Genomic DNA, 23,345 nt, shown 5'->3' on the forward strand with positions numbered 1-23,345 from the left:
CTCGTGCGTGTTCAGACGCTTCCAACCACGTGGACACTTCCAATTAATCTGACACATTTCATGTGCCGCTAGGTGTTTGGATCCAGAGGAACGATTTCAGAGCGTCGTCCCATCAGATTTGTGCGACGCGGCTTTGAGGCTTCTTGCCGTAACGAGTCAACGAGGGACGAACAACGAAGAAACTCAAAAGGAACTTTGGTTATTCCCGTGATTATTGGAGTTTGTCACGGTGACTTTGTCCACTCCCCCTGGTCAGCCTTCATGTTTTTAAAGTGATATTATGCGACTCGTTTCAATAAAAACACATTTTTATGTCGGCTCGCTATAATTTGTTAAATTATAAAGGAGAGGGAGTTCTTGGTAAACGGTGAGAAGTGATTGGGTCTTTCAACCTGTATATTGTATTTGTTCAAGGGTAATGATGGAATCATGTTTCAGGTTATAACCATATCGCCATAACGCAGAAAAACAACGGCTGCAATGGAGATCTTTGCTGCTTATTCCCCGTGTTCTTATTTGACTTTCAAAATGCAGCGTAAGCGACCCTCTCTGGGAACAGTGTTCGAAAGCCACCGCCGGCTCCGCTTGGCTCCGCGCTCTCCGATTGGACGCCGGCCAGCGAGCGAGCTTTACTTGGGTGATAGAAGTTTAGAAGTCTGCCAGACACCGGAGACTTATGGGACGTGTGCAGTCAAATTGTCATTTATAAATGGGAAAGTTCCGCTGGATATGCGGGGCGAGCAAAAAAACAGGGAATTAGCAGAACTTTGGGATCTTCTGAAGGACAAAGACTCGAGCGCGTCGACCTGCCGCGGTTCCATTGAGCAATACGGGAGGAAGAGGAAACTGAGTGTGTTCACATGTTCCCTGAACTAGAGGAATGGGCATGTGTGTGTGTGGCGGTAACTTGACATTTTTTCACAGTGGGAGTGTGACAAATAAGGATTAACGACGTGTCCCAGGATGTCACGCCACAGTGGCACAACGCCGGGAACCGCGAGTCCACACGCAATGAAAAGGAAAGGGCAAATTAACATGTTTAAATTGTAGCCGCGTAGTCAAAGGTTTTTGGGAAAATATAAAAAAAGAAATCAATAGAATCATTGAAGTGGAGGTACCCTCAGAACCATGAATATATGTGCTGGGGTCTATACCAAGAGATTTAGGGGACACCAATCTGAGGTATATTCTACGTATACTTTTAATGATTGCCAGAAAAACAATAACTCTGAACTGGAAAGTTGCAAAAGCACCAACCATAACTCAGTGGAGACAGAGATTAAACCAGGTCCATACAATGGAAAAAATGACTGCAAAACTACAAATGACATTAGATATCTTCACAAGAAGATGGGCGTGCGTGACGTTATATATCTAGAGTCGATATTGGATGTCGATGTTATAACTGAGAGGGGTTGAGGTTGTACACATACAGTGCAACTGCAAAACAAAGAGGTCGATGAAAAATCTGGGTATGAAATGAATGTCTGTTGATTTGTTATTTATTTATTTTTTACTTTTCACATTCATGCCTTTTACCTTTCTTTAGTTATTTTACTTTGTACTCCATGCTTATCATTTGGTGGTATGTAGTTTGATTGTTTGGTCCTTTCCTCCCTCCTCATTGGGTCCTACTCTTGGAGGGTATAAACATGTGGGAGGGGATGGGTGGGAATCTTTGGCGGGTGTTTATGTGGATATGGATGGATTTGGATGTGTGCTGATTTTATTTTGTTGTAGATATATAAATTTTTTCTCTCGATGTCAAGGAATAGTCTGTTTGTGGAAAATGCAAAATAAAAAGTTATTAAAAAAAAATTTGTAGCCGCGTCGAGTTTTTCTCTCGAAAATGTCGATTTTCTCCAAGGCCTCGTCTTTTTATGGATTTGCATTTTCCTGCATTGCGTTCCCTAGCTTGCTAAACCGTTACCCTGGCGGCGGCGGCGGCGTTCCCGCCACTTCACCGCTCGTGTCACTTCCTGTGGGCGACCAACAGGTTTCCAATCAGACGGAATAATTCCAAACCCCCGTGGGGACGCAGGTCTTCACTGAGCCGACCCGAGAGTCGCGCGTTTACACTCTGCTCGACGTGAACGCGTGAAGCCCCCCCACCTTATGAATTATACATGTAGCCATTACATCTGCACAGCGGTCCCTGAGGTCATATGCGGTAAGGATATGTAAATAAAAATTTTCACTATTTAAAAAAAAAAAGCTTCTTTATGTCTTTTCAGCTTTATTCATCCACAAACACTTTTTTTGTCGTTATTTATTTTCCTGGTAAAAGAATGCAATATTCAAATAGACTGGTGAAAAATACATTGCCGCAGCATTCTCAAAATATCTTCTGCGAAGCGAAACCCACAGAGGGAAGAGGAAGCAGCACGTCGGCATACGGCGGCGCGAGGGGAGCAGACGCCGCGGCGTGCCTCCGTCCGAGAGTCTTTGCCCCGGCGTCTTTGTGGCCCCGCCCCCCCCCCCCCCCCACTAAGACTTACTGGGACTGTGGCTTTGCTCCATGGTGTTGAAGAAGAGACAGACCCCGGCGGTCAGCAGCAGGTGCATGGACTCGTACAGCAATTTGGGCGAAAAGACGCTCCAGATGAAGAGGTGGTACCGCAGCGCCGTCACCAGCACGATGTAGACGGCGACCGGCACCGACCGCAGCAGGGCCAGGCAGTAGCAGCCGTGGCCGACCGCCACGGGGCTCCTGGGGGAAGAAGGAGAGAGGACTCATCAGAGTTAGGCGACTGACTCTCTGCCGAGCGGCACGGCACGGGGGGGGGGGGGGGGAGGGGCAGGTCATCCTCTACTGAGTTATGGTTGAAGCTGCAGATTGTTTGATGACTCATACCAGCTATAACAGTTTTTTTCACCTCACGCATGGACCCAGGAGAAGAGTCTGATCCAATGATCTCTTCCCAATAATACGGCTTGCTGGCAAGTTGTGATAAAGATTTTGAAAGTTAATGACTTTAAAAAAACAAAACTGCATGATGGGAGGAAGGGAGGGGAACAGTGAGGAAATTAGGAGACGATGATGTAAAAGCAAGCAAGCAAACACACACAAACAAACACACACACACACACACACACACTTTGTTTCTGTCGCTGAAACACGGGCGTAAATGAGCAACAGGGATCTGGTTGAGTAGAAACCGGCAGAGGAGCAGCTGAGGGGGAGGAGACAAGAGGATGAAGTCCAGCACACGACGAACACTGACCAATAATCGATGAGCTCTTTAGAGCCTCATTCTGGGAGGCGATAACGAGTCAATAACACGCGAGTGGTCTTCACAAACACTCTTGCTTTTGCAGTGTTGAGCATCGTCATGTTTTAGTTTAACCATCAGACAGATTTAAAGGAACGAGCGGTGATTACATCAATCGTTGGAGGGTTCATTTGGGACATAAAACAAAGAGGAATATATTGGTTGATATGAATGCACACTAGTGTGGGCCAAGCTCCACAAACACTGGATCATAAACTTGCCCGATGCCGTGTTGTTGCCCTAATGATCCCCTCTGTGAATCTGTGTGTCCAGATGGAGAGGGAGGAAGCTGGCGAGAACAAAACGTCTTGAGCTGAATAATGAAAACAACAACAGTTCCTCCAAAAGCTCCACACGTGGTTCGGCGGTTGAGCTCTTCAACCGGTGGCGAGTTCCACGAGGCGGCAGTTTTTAAGACAGCTGGAGTTTATTTCTGTGCGGTACCTCAAAGAGCTGCTGCAACATTCACGTGCGATCTCTGGGGAGATAATTCTCTGGGAGGAAAAATCCCAGTGACGTATTTGACGTCTTCCAATTCACGGTTATGGGAATGAAGAAGATGCTCACCGAGCGGTGTGGGGAGAAACGAGAAAGTCCAAACTGAAGGAAGAGGAAGAACAAAGGCCTGCGTCGAACTCAAAGAGAAGAAGACAACATATTTTTTTGGAGTCAGAATAAATCCTTTCTTTTTTTCTCTCCTGTCGTCATTAATGTGCAAAAGAACACTGTATAAAATGAGCTAAATTGAAGATAAATGAAGCACTAAACACAAAAACACAGCAGCACAAGTTTGATGGAAAGTTTGACGTCGCCCTTCACTACATTGTATTTTGTTTCTTTACGTCAGGATGTGTCTTTCTGAGGCGGTTTTATTGACGTTAAATAAGTAAGGTGGTGTCCATTGGCCAGTTTTGAATATTTACAGATATCAGGTGGACCGACACTATAAAAACATTCTCTTGGCCTTAATTAGACGTTGACCGTGGCGATGGAGACCCGCTGAAGAGCTATTGATCAAAGTCCATTTTCCAGCACTCGCCTCGTGGTCGGGCTGCGGATGGAGTGAATTCTTCATGAGCGACTGTGTACGAGACTATTTTAGAGTTTCACTTCTCATCACGTCTCGGAGTGCATTGTGAATAACAACAACAACAACAACAACAACAACTAGAGCGGGCACTCGGTAGAGCGCATACCTCCGCATATCACAAGATTGGGCATTGAATTATGAACATGTTGGCATTAGTTGCATGCCAATTGGATAGAAATTGACCGTGCTATGGCAAAAAGAAGATTTTGACCTTTTCATGACCTTGACCTTGACCTTTGACCCGATCAATCCCAAAATCTAATCAAATGGTCCCCGGATAATAACCAATCATCCCAATGAATTTCATGCGATTCGGTTTAATACTTTTTGTGTTATGCGAATAACACGCATACAAATAAATAAATAAATACACGGCGATCAAAACATAACCTTCGGCATTTAGTAGGGGGTTCGTTTACAAGCAGTGACTCGACTTGACGGTTGGCTCGAGAGGCATCGGCTCCTGCAGCGGCCTCACAGGCAGCCGGTTGAACTTGTACACATCCTGGACACACATTTCCCCACTGTGTGACTAATAAAGGAATATCTAATCTAATCTAATCAGAAACTCAACACATCCTGGGAGTTCGGTTGGCGACTGTAACGTCATTTTTGCTCCAGGCGATCGCTTCGATCTCAGCTCAGCTTTCTACTTTTCATTCGTAACCCTTCCGCTGCTTTCTTTGTACCTCATTGTAGCGCGAAATGAAAAAGGTCGAGAGGTCACCGGCGCCAGAGAGACATTCTCTCAAGGCATGTCCAGGGCAGATCTAATGGCGAGCCGGCCAGGAGCTGTCCCGGTCAAATCAAAATCATCTTCGTCGTCTTTAGGCTCTGCTGTCGAAAATATTCGCAAGACATCTTTTTCTTTTTAAATCACAGACTGGCCGAACGACTGAAATGTGAAACACTTCATATTCACACGTGGGCTCAAATATTATTAGGAATACAAATCATGCATGGGTGTACACCCCCTCTTGGTGTCATTTCTTATTTGAGTTAAACAAAGCTCACTTATTTATTTATTCGCAAGGCTGCAGCTTCAGTTGTATGCATGCATTTATTCTACTTCACATTTGAAACAACAGAGGCGGTTTAACACCTTCGATACAAACACCACGCAGTTGTTGTAAAGAGCGTTGGACTTTTGGCTCCGTCGGCACGGCAGCTGCTGCCCAGACACCGAGATCATCACTCATCAGCCCTGTGCCGGGGCGCCGAGGGGAAGCTGTGGTTATTGGCTGCACGCACACGCACACACACACACGCACACAAAGACAGAAACACACAGATAGATAGAAAGACACACACACACACACACACACACACACAAAGACAGACACACACACACACAGATAGATAGAAATACACACACACAAACACAGATAGACACACACACACACACAAAGACAGACACACACACACAGATAGATAGAAAGACACACACACACACACACAGAGATAGATAGATAGACACACACACAGATAGATAGACAGACACACACACACACACAGATAGATAGATAGACAGACACACACACAAAGACAGACACACACAGACACACACACACAGAGAGATAGATAGACACACACACAGATAGATAGACAGAGACACACACACACACACACACACACACACAGAGAGAGAGATAGACACACACACAGATAGATAGACAGACACACACACACACACACACAGAGAGATAGATAGACACACACACAGATAGATAGACAGACACACACACAAAGACAGACACAGACACACAGACATAGAAACAGACAGACACACACACACACAAAGACAAAGAGACACACACACACACAGATAGATAGACACACACACACACAAAGACAGACACACACACACACAGATAGATAGAAAGACACACACACAAACACAGATAGACACACACACACACACACACAAAGACAGACACACACACACAGATAGATAGAAAGACACACACACACACACAGACACAGACACACAGACACACACACACAGACACAGACACACACACACACGGCTACTGGCCCCTCTCCAGTCCGGGTCTTATGCAGGTTACGTGTGTTTACATGCATCTTTTGACACCCTGCAAGCGGGTCTCTCTGCTGTCCACGGGTAAACTCATATTGATATAATAATACATTTATTTATAAGGCGCCTTTCAAGGCACTCAAGGATATGCCCCGACGCTGTCGCAGCCACACAGAGGACTCGGAGGGGACAGCAGGAAGACAGACGGCACCGCTGATTCAACCTGACGCTCAGAGTCGGAGTTCCACCACCGGCCCAGACGCCGGTCACCTGATCGTTTCTCTCTAGATAGATTTGATTTTGTAGCGAGTGACGAAGGTTACAGGGGGAATGTATCGGAGTTTAAGTATCAGTTTCCTCTGCAAAATGCAGTGAAGTAAAAGTGAAAGTCAACAGAAATATAAATAGTAATAGTAATATAATAGTAGTGGTAGTAGTAGTGATGGTCGTAGTAGTAGTAGTGTTTGTCTTTGTATTAGTGGTAGTGTTAGTAGTAGTAGTAGTGGTAGTAGTAGTAGTAGTGGTGGTGGTGGTGGTGGTAGTAGTAGTGGTGGTAGTAGTAGTGGTGGTAGTAGTAGTAGTAGTAGTGGTGGTGGTAGTAGTGGTGGTGGTGGTAGTAGTAGTAGTGGTGGTGGTGGTAGTAGTAGTAGTGGTGGTGGTAGTGGTAGTAGTAGTAGTGGTAGTGGTGGTGGTAGTAGTAGTGGTAGTGGTAGTAGTAGTGGTAGTGTTAGTAGTAGTAGTGGTCTTAGTAATAGTAGTAGTGTTAGTAGTAGTGGTGGTAGTAGTAGTAGTAGTAGTGGTGGTAGCGGTAATGGTAGTAGTAGTGGTGGTAGTCAGGCACGTGCACAGGTAGACCCCTAGTGGTGCTCAAGCACCAGCCCTTTTGCCCTGGATGAGAAAAGTTCCCTTTTTGCTGGAGCCACTTTTTTTCTTCATTAATAAGTATTAAAGAATAAAAAATAGTCTCTGTCATCAAGTCCTCCCAAATGTGTTTGGATATCTGTCGGGACATTTATTGGAGTTCTTGTGAGAATTTCGCCCCGACATGCTCCGCGGCGCTCACGAGCCCCAGCTGCGCCCCCGCCCCGCCCCTCCCTCCTCCTCCTCCACTTCCTCCTCCGCGCAGTGCTCCTCGCGCCACCAAACGGGTGCACCTCCTTCTCCTCTGACCCGCAGCATCAAACCAACAGGTCATGAGTCATGACGGTGTTTGTCCCCTGACGTTGTTTGGTGATAAATTAACCACAACTGAAAATATTACGTCACAACTGGTCCGACGTTTCCTAAAAAAAATAAACAAACACAAATTCCCGAAATCCGTGATTTCAAAGCCTAGTCCAGCTGTTTACTGACGTCATGTTTGAGAGAGAGAGAGAGAGAGAGAGAGATCTGTTTTATAAATGCCATTTAGACAATTTCGATAGTATGTTGAATTTATTAATTCATTTAATAAATGTCACAATAATTCACAGCTAGAACAGAGCAGCTAAACTATGCTAACAACAGCTCTCGGTGTCATGCTATCCATGTGCCACATTGTTTTATGTGGTATGTTTCTCTTTGTTTTGTCAGTTCCAGTTTTACAAAGATCAATCTTGTATGAGTAATTGCAGAGGGTGAAAAGAGTAAACGCAAGAAAAAACAACACTTGTAAAAGCTTCTTACTAACCAAGAGTGATGTAATGTTAGGAAATATCAGATTGAGGCCTTATAACGTTTTTACAGAAGTTTTATATTTCCCGGCATGACCGAACGGTCGAGGTTAGTACGTTGTTTATTATATGGCATTTTTGACTCCTATTATTTTGTAAATGAAAATAAATTGTAATTGTTAATAGAAAACATGTCATTTTGTTCAACTCTCATGTCTTCTCACGACACAATGTGTTTCAAGTGTTGCTAGCAACCAACTCCATAACTTGGAAAAATCATTTTGGCGATGGGTGCCCTTTTTTTTGGTTTGCGCACCTGCCCCCCAAAATGTCTGTGCACGTGCCTGGTGGTAGTAGTGTTAGTGCAGTGCCTGGTGGTAGTAGTGGTAGTAGTGGTGGTAGTAGTAGTAGTAGTGGTGGTAGTAGTAGTAGTAGTAGTAGTAGTGGTGGTAGTAGTGGTAGTAGTGGTGGTGGTAGTAGTAGTAGTAGTGGTGGTGGTAGTAGTAGTGGTGGTGGTGTTAGTAATAGTAGTAGTAGTGGTGGTGTTAGTAATAGTAGTAGTGGTGGTGGTGGTGTTAGTAGTGGTAGTGTTTGTAGTAGTAGTAGTGGTGGTGTTAGTAATAGTAGTAGTGGTGGTGTTAGTAATAGTAGTAGTAGTGGTGGTGTTAGTAGTAGTGGTAGTGGTAGTGGTGGTAGTAGTAGTAGTGGTGGTGGTGTTAGTAATAGTAGTAGTGGTGGTGGTGTTAGTAATAGTAGTAGTAGTGGTGGTAGTAGTGGTAGTGGTAGTAGTAGTGGTGGTGGTGTTAGTAGTAGTAGTAGTGGTGGTGGTAGTAGTAGTAGTAGTAGTAGTGGTGGTAGTAGTGGTAGTGGTAGTGTAGTGGTGGTGGTGGTGCATTAGTAGTGGTGGTGGTGGTGGTGGTGGTAGTGGTGGGTGAGTAGTGGTGGTGGTGGTGGTGGTGGTATTAGTAGTGGTGGTGGTGGTAGTGGTGGTGGTAGTAGTGGTAGTGGTGGTAGTATTAGTAGTGGTAGTGGTAGTAGTAGTGGTAGTATTAGTAGTGGTAGTATTAGTAGTGGTAGTAGTAGTGGTAGTGGTAGTAGTAGTAGTGGTGTCAAACTCATTTTCACCGAGGGCCACATCCGCCTCATGGCTGCCCTCAAAGGGCCGGTTGTTACTAACACGGTAAAATTCTAACTACTCCAGAACATATTGTTAAATAACTGTCTTTGCATTTCTTTATTGTTTATTTAGGTGTACTTTTATGAATGTATAACTATATCTGCAAATGCATTTAATATTATAAAATAAATCTATTTAATTTCATTAAATTTATTTTAACCCACATTACTTTATCAAAGATCAAACAAACATTATTACATTAACTTTGTTAAAAGCTTTGTCACAGTTGAGACAGGTGGTTCTCCACTGGTCTGGGCAGTGGTTCTCCACTGGTCTCGCGCTGTGGTTCTCCACTGGTCTGGGCAGTGGTTCTCCACTGGTCTGGGCAGTGGTTCTCCACTGGTCTCGCGCTGTGGTTCTCTCCTGGTCTGGCTTTGGGATGCACTATCACCCCTGAATGACAAGCTATGACCTAAATCGAGGGACATTTTTAACTTCTCAAATGTATTTAATGAAAAGATGTTGCAGTTTGAACCTGAGAGTTCAGAATATCACAGTATGCACAACAAAACTATTTAGTAATATTCCCTTTTACTGTTAATTATGAACCAACAAGTGAATCTTAAGGACACAAGGTAATACAACATACATTACTACTCAGTAACTTCAGACTTTAAAACATGTATAAACAGTGCTTTCATGCATAAACATGAAGTAAAAAAGTCTGGTTTTAAAAAGCCTCAAAAGATGTAATTCATGTCTCACTCACTGAACCTATGACACATGAAGCTGCTCTACAAGTCAGAGTCTTGAGGAGCAGCTTTTATACACAAACTATAAATAAATTAAACAAGGGTAATTAAAAAAGATTCACATATTCAACATTAACTTTTCTTCTGACTATATTATAAATACTGAACAACATGAAGCAGCACTCACTTCAACCTTAGTGACCACTGACATAGACCCGATGGAGGAATTCATAATAGGGGAACTGGGGATGTTTGTTCATACAAAGTCAACGGTCACACTCGCACGCGCACACGCACACGCACGCACGCGCGTCTGGATGTCCGCCGGGCGCGTGAATGACAGGACGCGAAAAATGCGCCTCATTCGGGCTGATTCTTTTAACTCGGGCGGTAAAAGTAGGTGAGACTGTTGAAATGCTCCGCGTAACGTCACTGACGTCATACCGTTGAATCAGAACCTACGGAGGATATCGATCGTCTGGAAGCGGCCGTCATCTAGACGCAGCTCCTGGAGAAGCTGCGAGCGGCTACGGATAATATAAAATGTAATATTTATATTATTAACCCAGACTCGATGGCTTGATGGTCCGACGTGTGTGGGACTTCCTCAACAGAACAAAGAGTGTGTATTTCTTCCGTGGTGGACGGTTGTGGTAACGAGCTGTTATATGCCACGATAAGCCACGCCCCCTCTCCGGCGCGAGTGAAGAAAACGTGACAAATAGTCTGGCGAGTGAACTCACGCGAGTACATTTAGAAAGCAATGCAAGGGTTCGCCTCTCCTCTGGCGTGAACGCAGCATGAAGGAGCGTGAACAGACCGCAGTCGCTGCAAAAAAAAGACCTTCAAAATAAAAGCACAAGATTTTTTTCCCCTCCCTTTTTTAAGAAAAGGCATCATATTTATTTCATGCCGTCGCGGGCCACATCAAATGACGTGGCGGGCCACATTTGGCCCGCGGGCCATGAGTTTGACACGTGTGCTGTAGACGTTCCCCAAAAACAAGACAGCCCGCCCCTGACTGAGTGATGAGGTCGCCGGTCAGTTGAGTGCGTGAGTTCTCCCCGTTGGCTGGATGGACATCATCCTCCGGGTGACGTTTAAACTCACCGGCCTCTCTGAGAGCTGAGGAAGCAGACGAGGTGACACGCCCACAGCAGCGGCCCCGCGTACGTGCTGAGCGCCGTGAGCAAGACGGCGGGCGCCTCCACGTAGCTCTCCAGTCCCACGAAGCCGACGGAGATGTCGACGGTGGCGATGTTGTTGGAATTGCCCTGCAGCAGCAGCGGGAGGAGGAGCACAACACAAACCCTGATTTTAGCATCGCGGAGGGAACGGGAATAACTCAGCCTGCACACAGACGGGAACACGGAGATCTGCGGGGGCGAGGCTCGGTAAGCGTCGCAGAGCTCCAAGGAAACCGGCCCCTTGCCTCATCATCATCACTCCGAGCTTCTGGCCGCTTCCCAGCGGCCCGGTTGTTGTTCGTGTTTCCCCGACCGGCACGCGCGGCTAACCGCGTGCAGGTGGACTCTTGTTAGAGACACACGGTGTGACACCGCGGGCTCTTCCAAAAAACACTTCCAAGTACGCAACGAGCCAAATGTGACGGTTAGTGAACTGAAAACATTTAAACCTTTCTAACCTTGTATTCTCTCTCTCTCCCCCCCTCCTCCTCCCATCTCCTGCTTTAGAGGACAAAGCAATCAGGATGTACAGCCACGGCGTTAAAGTTAATCCTTTTGTTCTGAAACACGTAGGATGTATTTACATTTCATAGCCTTAAAATGTATTTTAAGGATTTTATTCATGAGCTCGTTGTTTCATCACGAGCTCCACCGGCATGTGAGAGAATCATCAGTTTCAAAATACATGAAGTTGACTGAAAAACCTTAATTGAGGGGCTCCCGAACACATTCCTGACCATGTACGATCGCCCCCCCCCCCCGGATAATTATTAGTCTATGTTCATATTTGTGTTATATCTGGTTTGGCACATTGGGTTTATCGGAAGCCTCCAGACGACGAGTCACTGGATCCCGAGGCGCCGATCGACACCTCCGCGAGAAACGCCGCCATGTTCTTCTCGCATATTTATTTTTCAAAAAAACCCGCCTCATTTGCAGTTTTTTTCCTCATTTCGTACCACGTTTTTAATAATTGAGCGTGACGAGCGCTAATTGAAATTCAGCATTCGCCGCGGTAATGCGAGGAGCAGAGAAACACGCCGGGGAAGGTGAGCGGAGATCAAGGACGTCTTTCGTGCTCCATTTTTTAAAATTTTATTTTTAAACTGATTATTTCACGTCTCTGAAACGGAGCCAGCCGGTAATGTTCTCTCAAACAGCAGTGGATGAATCAGGGAGCAGGCTGGAGGCTGCGCGGCGACACTTTACGGCTCGCTGCGATCTCAATGTAAGGAGCGTCGGCGGCCTGCACCGCCAATAAGTTGAGAAAAAAAAAGAAAAATTGAAGGGTTTCTGACATATTTAGCGATTGAAGGCGAGACTTAAATCAAACCGTCTAATAAGTTTGTGTTGCGCTGTAATTTTTCGGGTCAGCGCTGAGCTGTAAAACACCTCCAGCGATGATTCATATCTTCATACAGACGGTCGCATCTGAATTCACACCAGCGGGGTGACTCGTCACTCCTCATGTGGCCACACAAACTGGCTCATCGGTGAAGAATAAACACCTCCGCTCCGCTTTCCCCCGACCATCTGGTTTTCTGGCCGGCGATGAATCCGCAGAAAGCCGCGGAGTCGGACTCCGAATGATCGAGGCGGCGAAAAACGCAGACGGCCAGAACTTCCAGCGCCAGACCAGTGAATTCATCACGTGACGCGGTTTCAGCTGGTTTTTTATTTTATTTCCCATGATCCTCTCCTGTTTTTGTCTGCCAAACCTCAAGGAGAGTTTAAATACAAATAAAAAAAACTGATATCTGCCAATACCTCCTGTAAAGCCTCTGAAAACACAAAACAGCAGGAGAGGCCACGTGGCGAGACTTTACAACGCCGCCGCACAGCTCGGATTGATTTGCGGCCCGGAGCTCGCTGATCGTCCTGATTAGACTCTAATTCAACATAATGAGGGTTTTCTGGGGTATTTCGGAGCAGGCGGATTTAAATGGCACGTCTCCGCTCTACAGATCCGTCGCGGGCTCCAGCTTCGCCGAGAACGTTTACTCAAAAAGGCCTTTAATTGAGGCAAAAAGGCCTGGGCGGCGAGGCTGAAAATGGTCTGGTGGCGGCGGTCTCATCCCGAGGCCCTCGCGCCGCTAATGACCCCGAGGGCGAAGCACGCTTATTAAATTGTTTGCGACGCGCGAGTTCAGTGTTGACAAGAGGTAAACATCTGCTGACCAGATATCCGTCCTGGGTGGAGGTGGAATCAAAAAGGCAGCTACGCCCACACACCTGCCTGTGAGGGAGGAACACACACACACACACACACACACACACACACACACACACACACACACACACACACACACACACACACACACACACACACACACACACACACACACACACACACACACACACACACACACACACACACACACACACACACACAGGAAGCAACTAGTCCAGCTGGCCTTCATGCCGCGGCGCTGGATGGAAGTAATATAATTTACAGACACATACACACACACACTCAGTCCAGAACTGCCCCTGATACAGAAACAGAAACACACACACAGACACTGACACACACACACACAGACAGACAGACAGACACACACACACACACACACATAGAAACAGACAGACACACACACACACACAGACATAGAAACAGACAGACACACACACACACACACACACAGACATAGAAAAAGACAGACACACAGACAGACATAGAAACAGACAGACAGACACACAGACAGACATAGAAACAGACAGACACACACACAGACAGACATAGAAACAGACAGACACACACACACACAGACAGACATAGAAACAGACAAACAGACAGACACACACACACACAGACATAGAAACAGACAGACACACAGACAGACATAGAAACAGACACACACAGACAGACATAGAAACAGACACACACACACACACAGACATAGAAACAGACAGACACACACACACACACACACACACACAGACATAGAAACAGACAGACACACACACACACAGACAGACATAGAAACAGACAAACAGACAGACACACACACACACAGACATAGAAACAGACAGACACACACACACACACACAGACATAGAAAAAGACAGACACACAGACAGACATAGAAACAGACAGACAGACACACAGACAGACATAGAAACAGACAGACACACACACAGACAGACATAGAAACAGACAGCCACACACACACACACAGACAGACATAGAAACAGACACACACACACACACACACACACACAGACATAGAAACAGACAGACACACACACACACACAGACATAGAAACAGACAGACACACAGACAGACATTGAAACAGACACACACAGACAGACATAGAAACAGACAGACACACAGACAGACATAGAAACAGACACACACAGACAGACATAGAAACAGACACACACAGACAGACACACACAGACAGACATAGAAACAGACACACACAAACAGACAGAAATAGACACACACAGACAGACATAGAAACAGACAGACACACACACACACACAGACATAGAAACAGACAGACACACAGACAGACATAGAAACAGACACACACACACACAGACATAGAAACAGACAGACACACACACACACACACTCAGTCCAGAACTGCCCCTGATACAGAAACAGAAACACACACACACACACAGACAGAGGCACTGACACACACACACAGACAGACATACAGACACACACACACACATAGAAACAGACAGACACACACACACACACAGACATAGAAACAGACAGACACACACACACACACACAGACATAGAAAAAGACAGACACACAGACAGACATAGAAACAGACAGACAGACACACAGACACACACACACAGACAGACATAGAAACAGACAGACACACACACACAGACATAGAAAAAGACAGACACACAGACAGACATAGAAACAGACAGACACACACACAGACAGACATAGAAACAGACAGACACACACACACACACACAGACATAGAAACAGACAGACACACAGACAGACATAGAAACACACACACACAGACAGACATAGAAACAGACAGACAGACACACAGACATAGAAACAGACAGACACACACACACAGACATAGAAAAAGACAGACACACAGACAGACATAGAAACAGACAGACAGACACACAGACAGACATAGAAACAGACAGCCACACACACACAGACATAGAAACAGACACACACACACACACACACACACACAGACATAGAAACAGACAGACACACACACACACACACAGACATAGAAACAGACAGACAGACACACAGACAGACATAGAAACAGACAGACACACACACAGACATAGAAAAACACAGACACACAGACAGACATAGAAACAGACAGACACACACACAGACAGACATAGAAACAGACAGACACACACACACACACAGACATAGAAACAGACAGACACACAGACAGACATAGAAACAGACACACACAGACAGACATAGAAACAGACACACACAGACAGACATAGAAACAGACAGACACACACACACACACAGACATAGAAACAGACAGACACACAGACAGACATTGAAACAGACACACACAGACAGACATAGAAACAGACAGACACACACACACACACACAGACATAGAAACAGACAGACACACAGACAGACATTGAAACAGACACACACAGAGACATAGAAACAGACAGACACACAGACAGACATAGAAACAGACAGACAGACACACAGACAGACATAGAAACAGACACACACAGACAGACATAGAAACAGACACACACACACACACAGACATAGAAACAGACAGACACACACACACACACACACACACAGACAGACATAGAAACAGACAGACACACACACAGACAGACACACACACACACACACACACACACACACAGACACGATGGCTTCCCTAAATGTTGCTCCACTCTGTCAGGCCCTTAAATTAGATGTCTCTTCCAATCAGAGGAGGGGAACTTGCTTACTGATTTGTTGTTCCCCGATTCCTTCGTAGACATGGAGGTGCTTTTGCCTCAACACACCTCAGCATCAACAGGTTTGGGAAATGCTTTCGTAATTTGAACACTGGTAATGGTTTTTTAAAAACTTATTTCTGGATCTGGAGTCATTCGTTAAAGTTGGTGGAGGGGCTCGAACAAGATTGGCTCCACTTAAAGGGTACCTGTAGTGCAAAACAATATGTAGCCAGATCAAAAGATAATGTGTTTCTAAAGGTTATTCATGCACTGACGGTCCAGTATTCAATAACAATACGTAGTTTAGGCTGTTCAAAGTCCTCAACTCCGACATGCGACATTGCACTGGAGCTTGAATATGTCGCGGGTGGTGTGACGTCACATCGTTGATAGATCGACAGCCAGCCACAGCGGATGTGTTCAGAAACCAATATAAACAACGTCGAGCGCTCGCAAACAAATGCTGAGAGATTGAGAATATGGACGATGAAAGAGTGTCTGATTCAGCAACTGGATACTTGTTTGAACCTTTAAAAGCAGACTATCCCCATTTAGTTAATTGTGACAGCGATAGCGATGATTCTGATGAAGTTGATGCCGAAGGACCGCCGGTCCAGATGCTTCACCGTGCGGACCGTGCACGCAAGTCGGCGGACGTTTGGTGCAGTTGTGGGAAATGTGTGCCACAAAAAACAGACAGAGAGTGCATTTGTTGTAAAGAGCACGAACTTATGTCCGATGATATCGTGTCATTAGACCTCATCTGCTTCACACAAAAGCGTGAGCTTGATAGCTACATCGCGCATAAGCCAGCGCTGGAGATGTCTTTCATTGATGCAATGTTCGGCCGACATGTTCGGGGTGCTAGTGACTTTTTCTTTGCTCCGTCCGTCCCGATGCGCGCAAACCGGTGTCGGAGCTCCAGCGCGCACGAGACGGCGGGCAGAGGACTGTCAACGCAACACGTAGACAGAAATGACATGCTGCTGCTGTAATGTGGCGCTATAGAGAAAGTGACAGGGGGGCGGGCCAATTTTTTTTTATGTCATGCGATCTACCAATACTACGCCGCGATCGACTGGCAGGTCGCCGCGATCGACGTATTGAGCACCCCTGATATAGATTGTGTAATTCTTGAGGCCACCGATCTATCCCAAGAAGCAACGCGTGTAGAAGTGGCTCCGGATTGGCTGAATTCCTTTCAACGACACTCCGTCATAGTTAGCTTTGAGCTGGAGTCAATAACTAGCAAAATGGCTGCGCCCACGGATTCGGAATTTTGACAAAGAAATGTAAATCCTCGGGCTATGCGTGACTTGTTGACAATAGCAGCGGGGTAAATATGATTTATTTGATGCGCCGAATGGATGTAGCACGTTGTTGTTTTGCACTACAGGTACCCTTTAACAACTAACATTTATTATCATTACTCTGAAGTTAAAGCAGTTGATAATATATATATATATATATATACACACACATATTTATATATATATATACACATATATATACAAACAGGGAAAATTGTACTTTTAATTCTCGCTTCTGGCCATTTAAAAATCATGAAAATAATGACTTAAAAATAAAGAGCAAGATTTTGACGTTCTCTCATTTCAAATCCAGGGTGTGCGTTGAGTGTATTTTGTGTTCTTCTTAACACATACACTGTTGTCGTGTGTGTTTTATGTTTGTTATTGTTTTATGTTTGTTTTATGTTTGTTATGGTCAGTCAAGGGACTACAGATGCGAATGAGCTGAAGCTACAATCTGGTACAGAGCATCAAATGGGGACATTGACGTTTTAACTCGACACGGTGACATTTTTTATAATATGATAATTTAACTTTTGCTCACCTGAAAATAAAAGAAAGCCTGGCCGAACCAGTAGTGCATGATGGTGGTCTGGGCTGCGTCGTAGTGGAGTTTCTTCCAGATGAACTGAGCCATGAGCGTCTGGATCAACAGGCAGCAGCACAGCACCGGCAGGTTGTGAGCGCGGAACAGCAGCGTGACCAACAGGACCAAGCCGCTGTAAATCTCCCATAAGCCCCGGCTCCTCAGCTTGGCATCGGCCGTGACGATCTGGGAGCGCAACAGGTCTTTGGTGCCGATGAAGAAGATGCCCAGGATGAAGACGTAGACGAAGCGCGCCTCCACGGTTCCCCTAATGAAAAGGAACAAAACAAGATTACAGGCGGCGTCTCATTCGCGATTTAGCAAATATTGATTTTCCTGTGTAAAACTCCTCGGCTATTAAATATCCACTGGCTCTGGTTTTTGAGGCGTGAGGAAAAATAATTGAATTCAGACTTTGTGGAGTGAATGAAAAAATAAAAATGTGTCCCGTCACAATAAAAGGTGACAAAAAAAACTTTTAAACAGAATCAGAAGAACAATCTTAATAAATCAAATGCGCTAAAGCTGAAGCCCTAACAGAAAAAAAAGGAGGACAGAAAGTCGACAGTGTGAATGGACCAGCATCAGCAGATATGGGAAATAAGAGTATAAACACTCAAAAAAGTTTGGAACATTTAATTGATATGAAAGAATCCAACAATCTCCAGTCTGACATACTGCATACCGGCATACTTCAGTCAGGCCCGTTGTTATAATAGGTTTTTAAAGTTCACTGCTCTAATTAATTTCCTTTCTCTTGTTGGGCCGATTTCTTTATATTTCTGTAAGTCATAATCCTTCTTTCATTCGGTCTGCAGTGTGTCAATGTTACATTAATAATTAAAGTTGTGAGACACGAAGACAGAATGGATCACCCGAGAAAAAACATTCACAGCCTTCACACCGTCGGTCGTACTGCATCATTAGAGGTTGTGGAACCTGTTTTGAACACATTCTTTGTGTATTTGAGGGAATTTTCTTTCCACCCTATAGTTATAATATACACTTTTATTAATCCCCAAGGGGAAATTAGTTCTCTGCATTTAACCCATCCTTAGTTATTAAGGAGCAGTGGGCTGCAGTGATGCGCCCGGAAGCAACTGGGGTTCAGTGCCTTGCTCAAGGACACTTCGACTTGCTACTAATGGGGAGAGCGGGGATCAAACCTACAACCTTGGGGTTGCAGGACGGCCCTCTTACCCCACTGAGCTACAGCCGCCATCAAAACCCTCTTTGAAAAAAAATATGGAGTATCACAAGTTGTAAATAGTAGGGATGCATACAGCATGTTTTATTGTACTCTCTTTTTATTACAGGGTTCATACACATTTTGATAAATGGATTCCCAAGGACTTTAAACCAAATTTCCATGATCAAACATTTTGTGAAATCTCGGCAGATACATGAAAAAGTGAGAACATGTGGTATTTAAACTAACAATGAGAATAATAAAGCATACAGTATATAACCTTAAAAGACACAAATGAATGAGAGACGATAGTTTGATTAAAATAATAAACATTTATGTCTTTTTAGTTAAGGTGCGTTCACTTGCAGGCTTATATTTTGAGCGTCATTCTTTTAAAAGCATATTCACTATTTAAAACTCAGCGTAAATGAATATATAAATATAACAACATTTCCATGACTTTTTCTTATATTTTTTTCAAGGTCTTTTCCAGGCCTGAAAATAACCATTTTTAAATTCCATGACTTTTCCATGACCGTACGAACGAGAGCACATGTTGTGTTTCGAGTTTTAGAGTATTGATAATTGTTAAAACATTTTCCTGCACCAACAAATAAAATAAAAATCCTGGAAAGCTTTTCCCAAACTTTTGGGATTTCCCCCCCCCAGGACTTTTCCAGGCCTGGAAATAACCTTTTACAAATTCCATAACTTTTTCAGATTTTCCATGAACATACAAATCCTGTTATTAATTCCATGTGAACGGTATAAAAGGGACACCGTGACTTGAGTGTCTTGAGGATGATGACACATATCCCACTGCATTCTGGGTATTTCAGTGACTAATCTGTCTGTTTTCATAGGAGGCCCACACTGCAGGTGTCATTGTTGGGTACATTTACACTTTGGACGAAAAAGCCACCGTGAGCCAGGATAAATTGAGTGTAGACCTCTTCGCTGCCATTCGGTTGCTAGGGCAACAGCTTTGGTCCAAGATCACTTCCTGTCAGCTACTGCAGTCACAAACATTGCAACAGGAAATACAAAGGGCCCCCATATGAGTGTGCACCGTTGAAGCATAGTCAACATTAGTAAATGCTGTTTCTTAAAATAAAAAAGGCCAAGCCAAATGTTAACAAAAAGCTTTACTGCCAAAAATCTAACTATTTTGAACCCGTTAATAAAAAAGAAGTTCTGTAACTGTAACTTCTGCCGATAAAGACAAAGAAAGTTAACGACGGTTCCTAGTTGTGAATGTTTGAGTTAATAAAGAAATACAATTTACAAACCGGTTGATTCATGAGTAAAACTAGAATGGGCACTCGGTAGAGCGCATACCTTCGCAAATGGTCCCCGGATAATAACCAATCATCCCATCAAATTTCATGCGATTCTGTTTAATACTTTTTTACTGATGCGAATAACACGCATACAAATAAATAAATGAACTAGAATGGGCACTCGGTAGAGTGCATACCTTCGCATATCACAAGATTGGGCATTGAATTATGAACATTTTGGCATTAGTTGCATGCCAATTGGATAAAAATTGACCGTGCTATGGTAAAAAGAAGATTTAGACCTTTCCATGACCTTGACCTTTGACCCGATTGATCCCAAAATCTAATCAAATGGTTCCCGGATAAAAACCAACATCCCACCAAATTGCATTCGATTCAAGAAGATTTTGACCTTTTCACGACCTTGACCTTGACCTTTGACCCCAAAATCTAATCAAATGGTCCCCAGATAATAACCAAACATCCCACCAAATTTCATGCGATTCAAGAAGATTTTGACCTTTTCATGACCTTGACCTTGACCTTGGACTCGATCGATCCCAAAATCTAATCAAATGGTCCCCGGATAATAACCAATCATCCCACCAAATTTCATGCGATTCGGTTTAATACTTTTTTAGTTAGGCGAATAACACGCATACAAATAAATACGCTGCGATCAAAACATAACCTTCCGCATTTTCAATGCGAAGGTAATAAATAAATAAATACACGGCGATCAAAACATTACCTTCCGCATTTTCAATGCGAAGGTAATCAGACGGACTGTATTCAGAAGCAAGGCTCCCTCCCCCTCTTATTTTACAGCGTGCCCACACTTCAGCTCTGTGATTCATGTTTGTTTGACGTTCAGAAGAGAGGAGTCTCCATCCTTCACGGTTGAGACGGATGCTGAGCGATGTAAGCTCTGAATTCATGGCAGCAAGATTTACGACATGTAAATTTGGGTAAGGTCCATAATGTGCGGCTTGTAATTTTGGGTCTTAAGTCTGAAGCTGCGACAAGGTTGAGAAAAAAAATGTTTCTACGAGGCTCGTCTCCTTCTAAAAAGGCTTACTCAGCAAAAATCACTTCCCAACTATCAATAATTGATATGCTTAAAAAGTCAAAATTGAAGCTATAAAAAGGAAAAGTACTTTTGATGATGAAGGAAATCACATTTAGTCTAATTTCCATTTCAGGCATTCAGCGTGTGCTCCTATCCACAGAAACCCCTAATGGAAAGAGTTTCTTTCCCTCCTCAAATCCGCCCTTTAATCACATTGATTAATATTTGTCCAAAAAAAGAAGAAGGAATGAGTAAATTAAGCCCTCAAGGAAAAAGAAAGCAGACAACAAAAAAAGAGACGTTAGAGCTCCGGTGGTGATAAGTTGTTTTATTCTAATTACAGCATCATGGATTGAGGGAAATAAAAGAGCGTTACGAGCTCATGAGGTTTAGGGAGTCACGGAGTTTATGAGGAGTTACAGCCGGAGGACACGGAGGCTTTTAAATTGTCCTCTCTGCAAGCATTGAAGTGTTTCACTCAGTCGTTCATACGATGTGTATTTAGAAGTTTACCTCTTGACCGCACCCCATATAATAACTAACATTCATTTAAAGTAGCTTCAGGTCATATTTTTTTGCTGATGACTGATGGGTGTTTCTGCCTTTATGCAGAGGATTTTTGCAGCAGGACGCAGTCAAAGCTGAAAAAGTGTGACGAGGATAATCGCTGACCCTGAAGGAGTTGAGCAAGTATTGGACATGCATTATAAATCCGTGTGTTTTGTGGAAGACCTGTTCCCACGGAGGGAAGGAGCAGAGTAATATGCTCCATACAGCACTATTCTTTATTATCCACCACTCCCCTAACCGTGTGTGCAGGGATTGTGTATCCATCATTATTTTATGGGAAAGGAAAAGTGGAAAATCCCGGCGTGGATTTGATTCTTAATGCGAGGCCCGTGATGGATTGGAGCTGCCGGGCTTATTTGTTAACTAGCGCACCGGGTGGTAAAAATATATACGATTATAAGGAACTCATCTTTGCGCCACGTTGTCATCTGCGCCATGCAGCTGTTGTCATCTGACGACAGGAAAAACACGCGAGAGGTGCACGTGACACGATAAAATATGCCTCTCTCCTTTGGAAACCTGTGCATTCGACTCAGAGACCGCAGCGCTAATACACACCGGAGGAAAGTAATCGTGTTTGCTCAGACATTTTTTTTGGGATGCAGAAAAAAGCACGAGCCTCCTCCTCCTCCTCCTCCTCCTCGTTTGAGCCATAAAGGCGATTTGTGGTTCACGTCAACCCCCCCCCCCCTCCAATCCCGGGAAAGTGGCTGCAGTCACCTCAAGTGTCTCCTGATTACAGTATATATATATATATATATATATATTAGGACTGTGAAACGATTACAAATTTTAATCAGGTTAATCACAGGCTTCTGTGGATTAATCATGATTAATCACATATTACCGATATTCTCGGTATATTTTTGTGAGAACATAAAGATTTATGACAAAAGATGGATATATACATTTATACACAGGGGTGCACATAACTTGCTCGCCAGTGTGCGCGCATCGCGGCTGAGCGATGCGCGCGCGAGCCGAGACGAGTTGTTGACAGGGGGGGGGGGGGGGGATATTACATAAATATATATATACACAAAAAAATATGTGTACATATACATATGTAAATATATATTTACATATATATATACATATGTAAATATATATATTATATATATATATACATACATATATATGCACACACATAAGTACATATATACATAAGTGGCACCCTTATTTCACCTCCTTATCCTGCTTTCACCTGAAGTGGCTGCAGGGCGATACTCGTGTTCGCCAGTAGGGGGCAGTAGCGGGTTTTGCCATGACTGGCGCCGTCATTCTTGTCTT

At 44.3% G+C, this 23,345-nt stretch overlaps 1 protein-coding gene across 1 annotated transcript in view; it reads right to left on the reverse strand.

Annotated features, from left to right (window-relative positions):
• Nucleotides 1-23,345, reverse strand: part of pigg (phosphatidylinositol glycan anchor biosynthesis class G) — a 92,597-nt gene that overhangs the window by 12,453 nt on the left and 56,799 nt on the right. The window contains exons 11-13 of the mRNA XM_056440264.1: nt 17,906-18,215; nt 11,032-11,195; nt 2,499-2,710 (exon numbers count right to left, since the gene is read on the reverse strand). Of these exons, the coding sequence (XP_056296239.1) occupies nt 2,499-2,710; nt 11,032-11,195; nt 17,906-18,215 (686 nt within the window). The remainder of the gene's footprint in view (nt 1-2,498; nt 2,711-11,031; nt 11,196-17,905; nt 18,216-23,345) is intronic.

Source organism: Pseudoliparis swirei, chromosome 19 (genome assembly GCF_029220125.1).
Source record: "Pseudoliparis swirei isolate HS2019 ecotype Mariana Trench chromosome 19, NWPU_hadal_v1, whole genome shotgun sequence".
Taxonomy (NCBI): domain Eukaryota; kingdom Metazoa; phylum Chordata; class Actinopteri; order Perciformes; family Liparidae; genus Pseudoliparis; species Pseudoliparis swirei.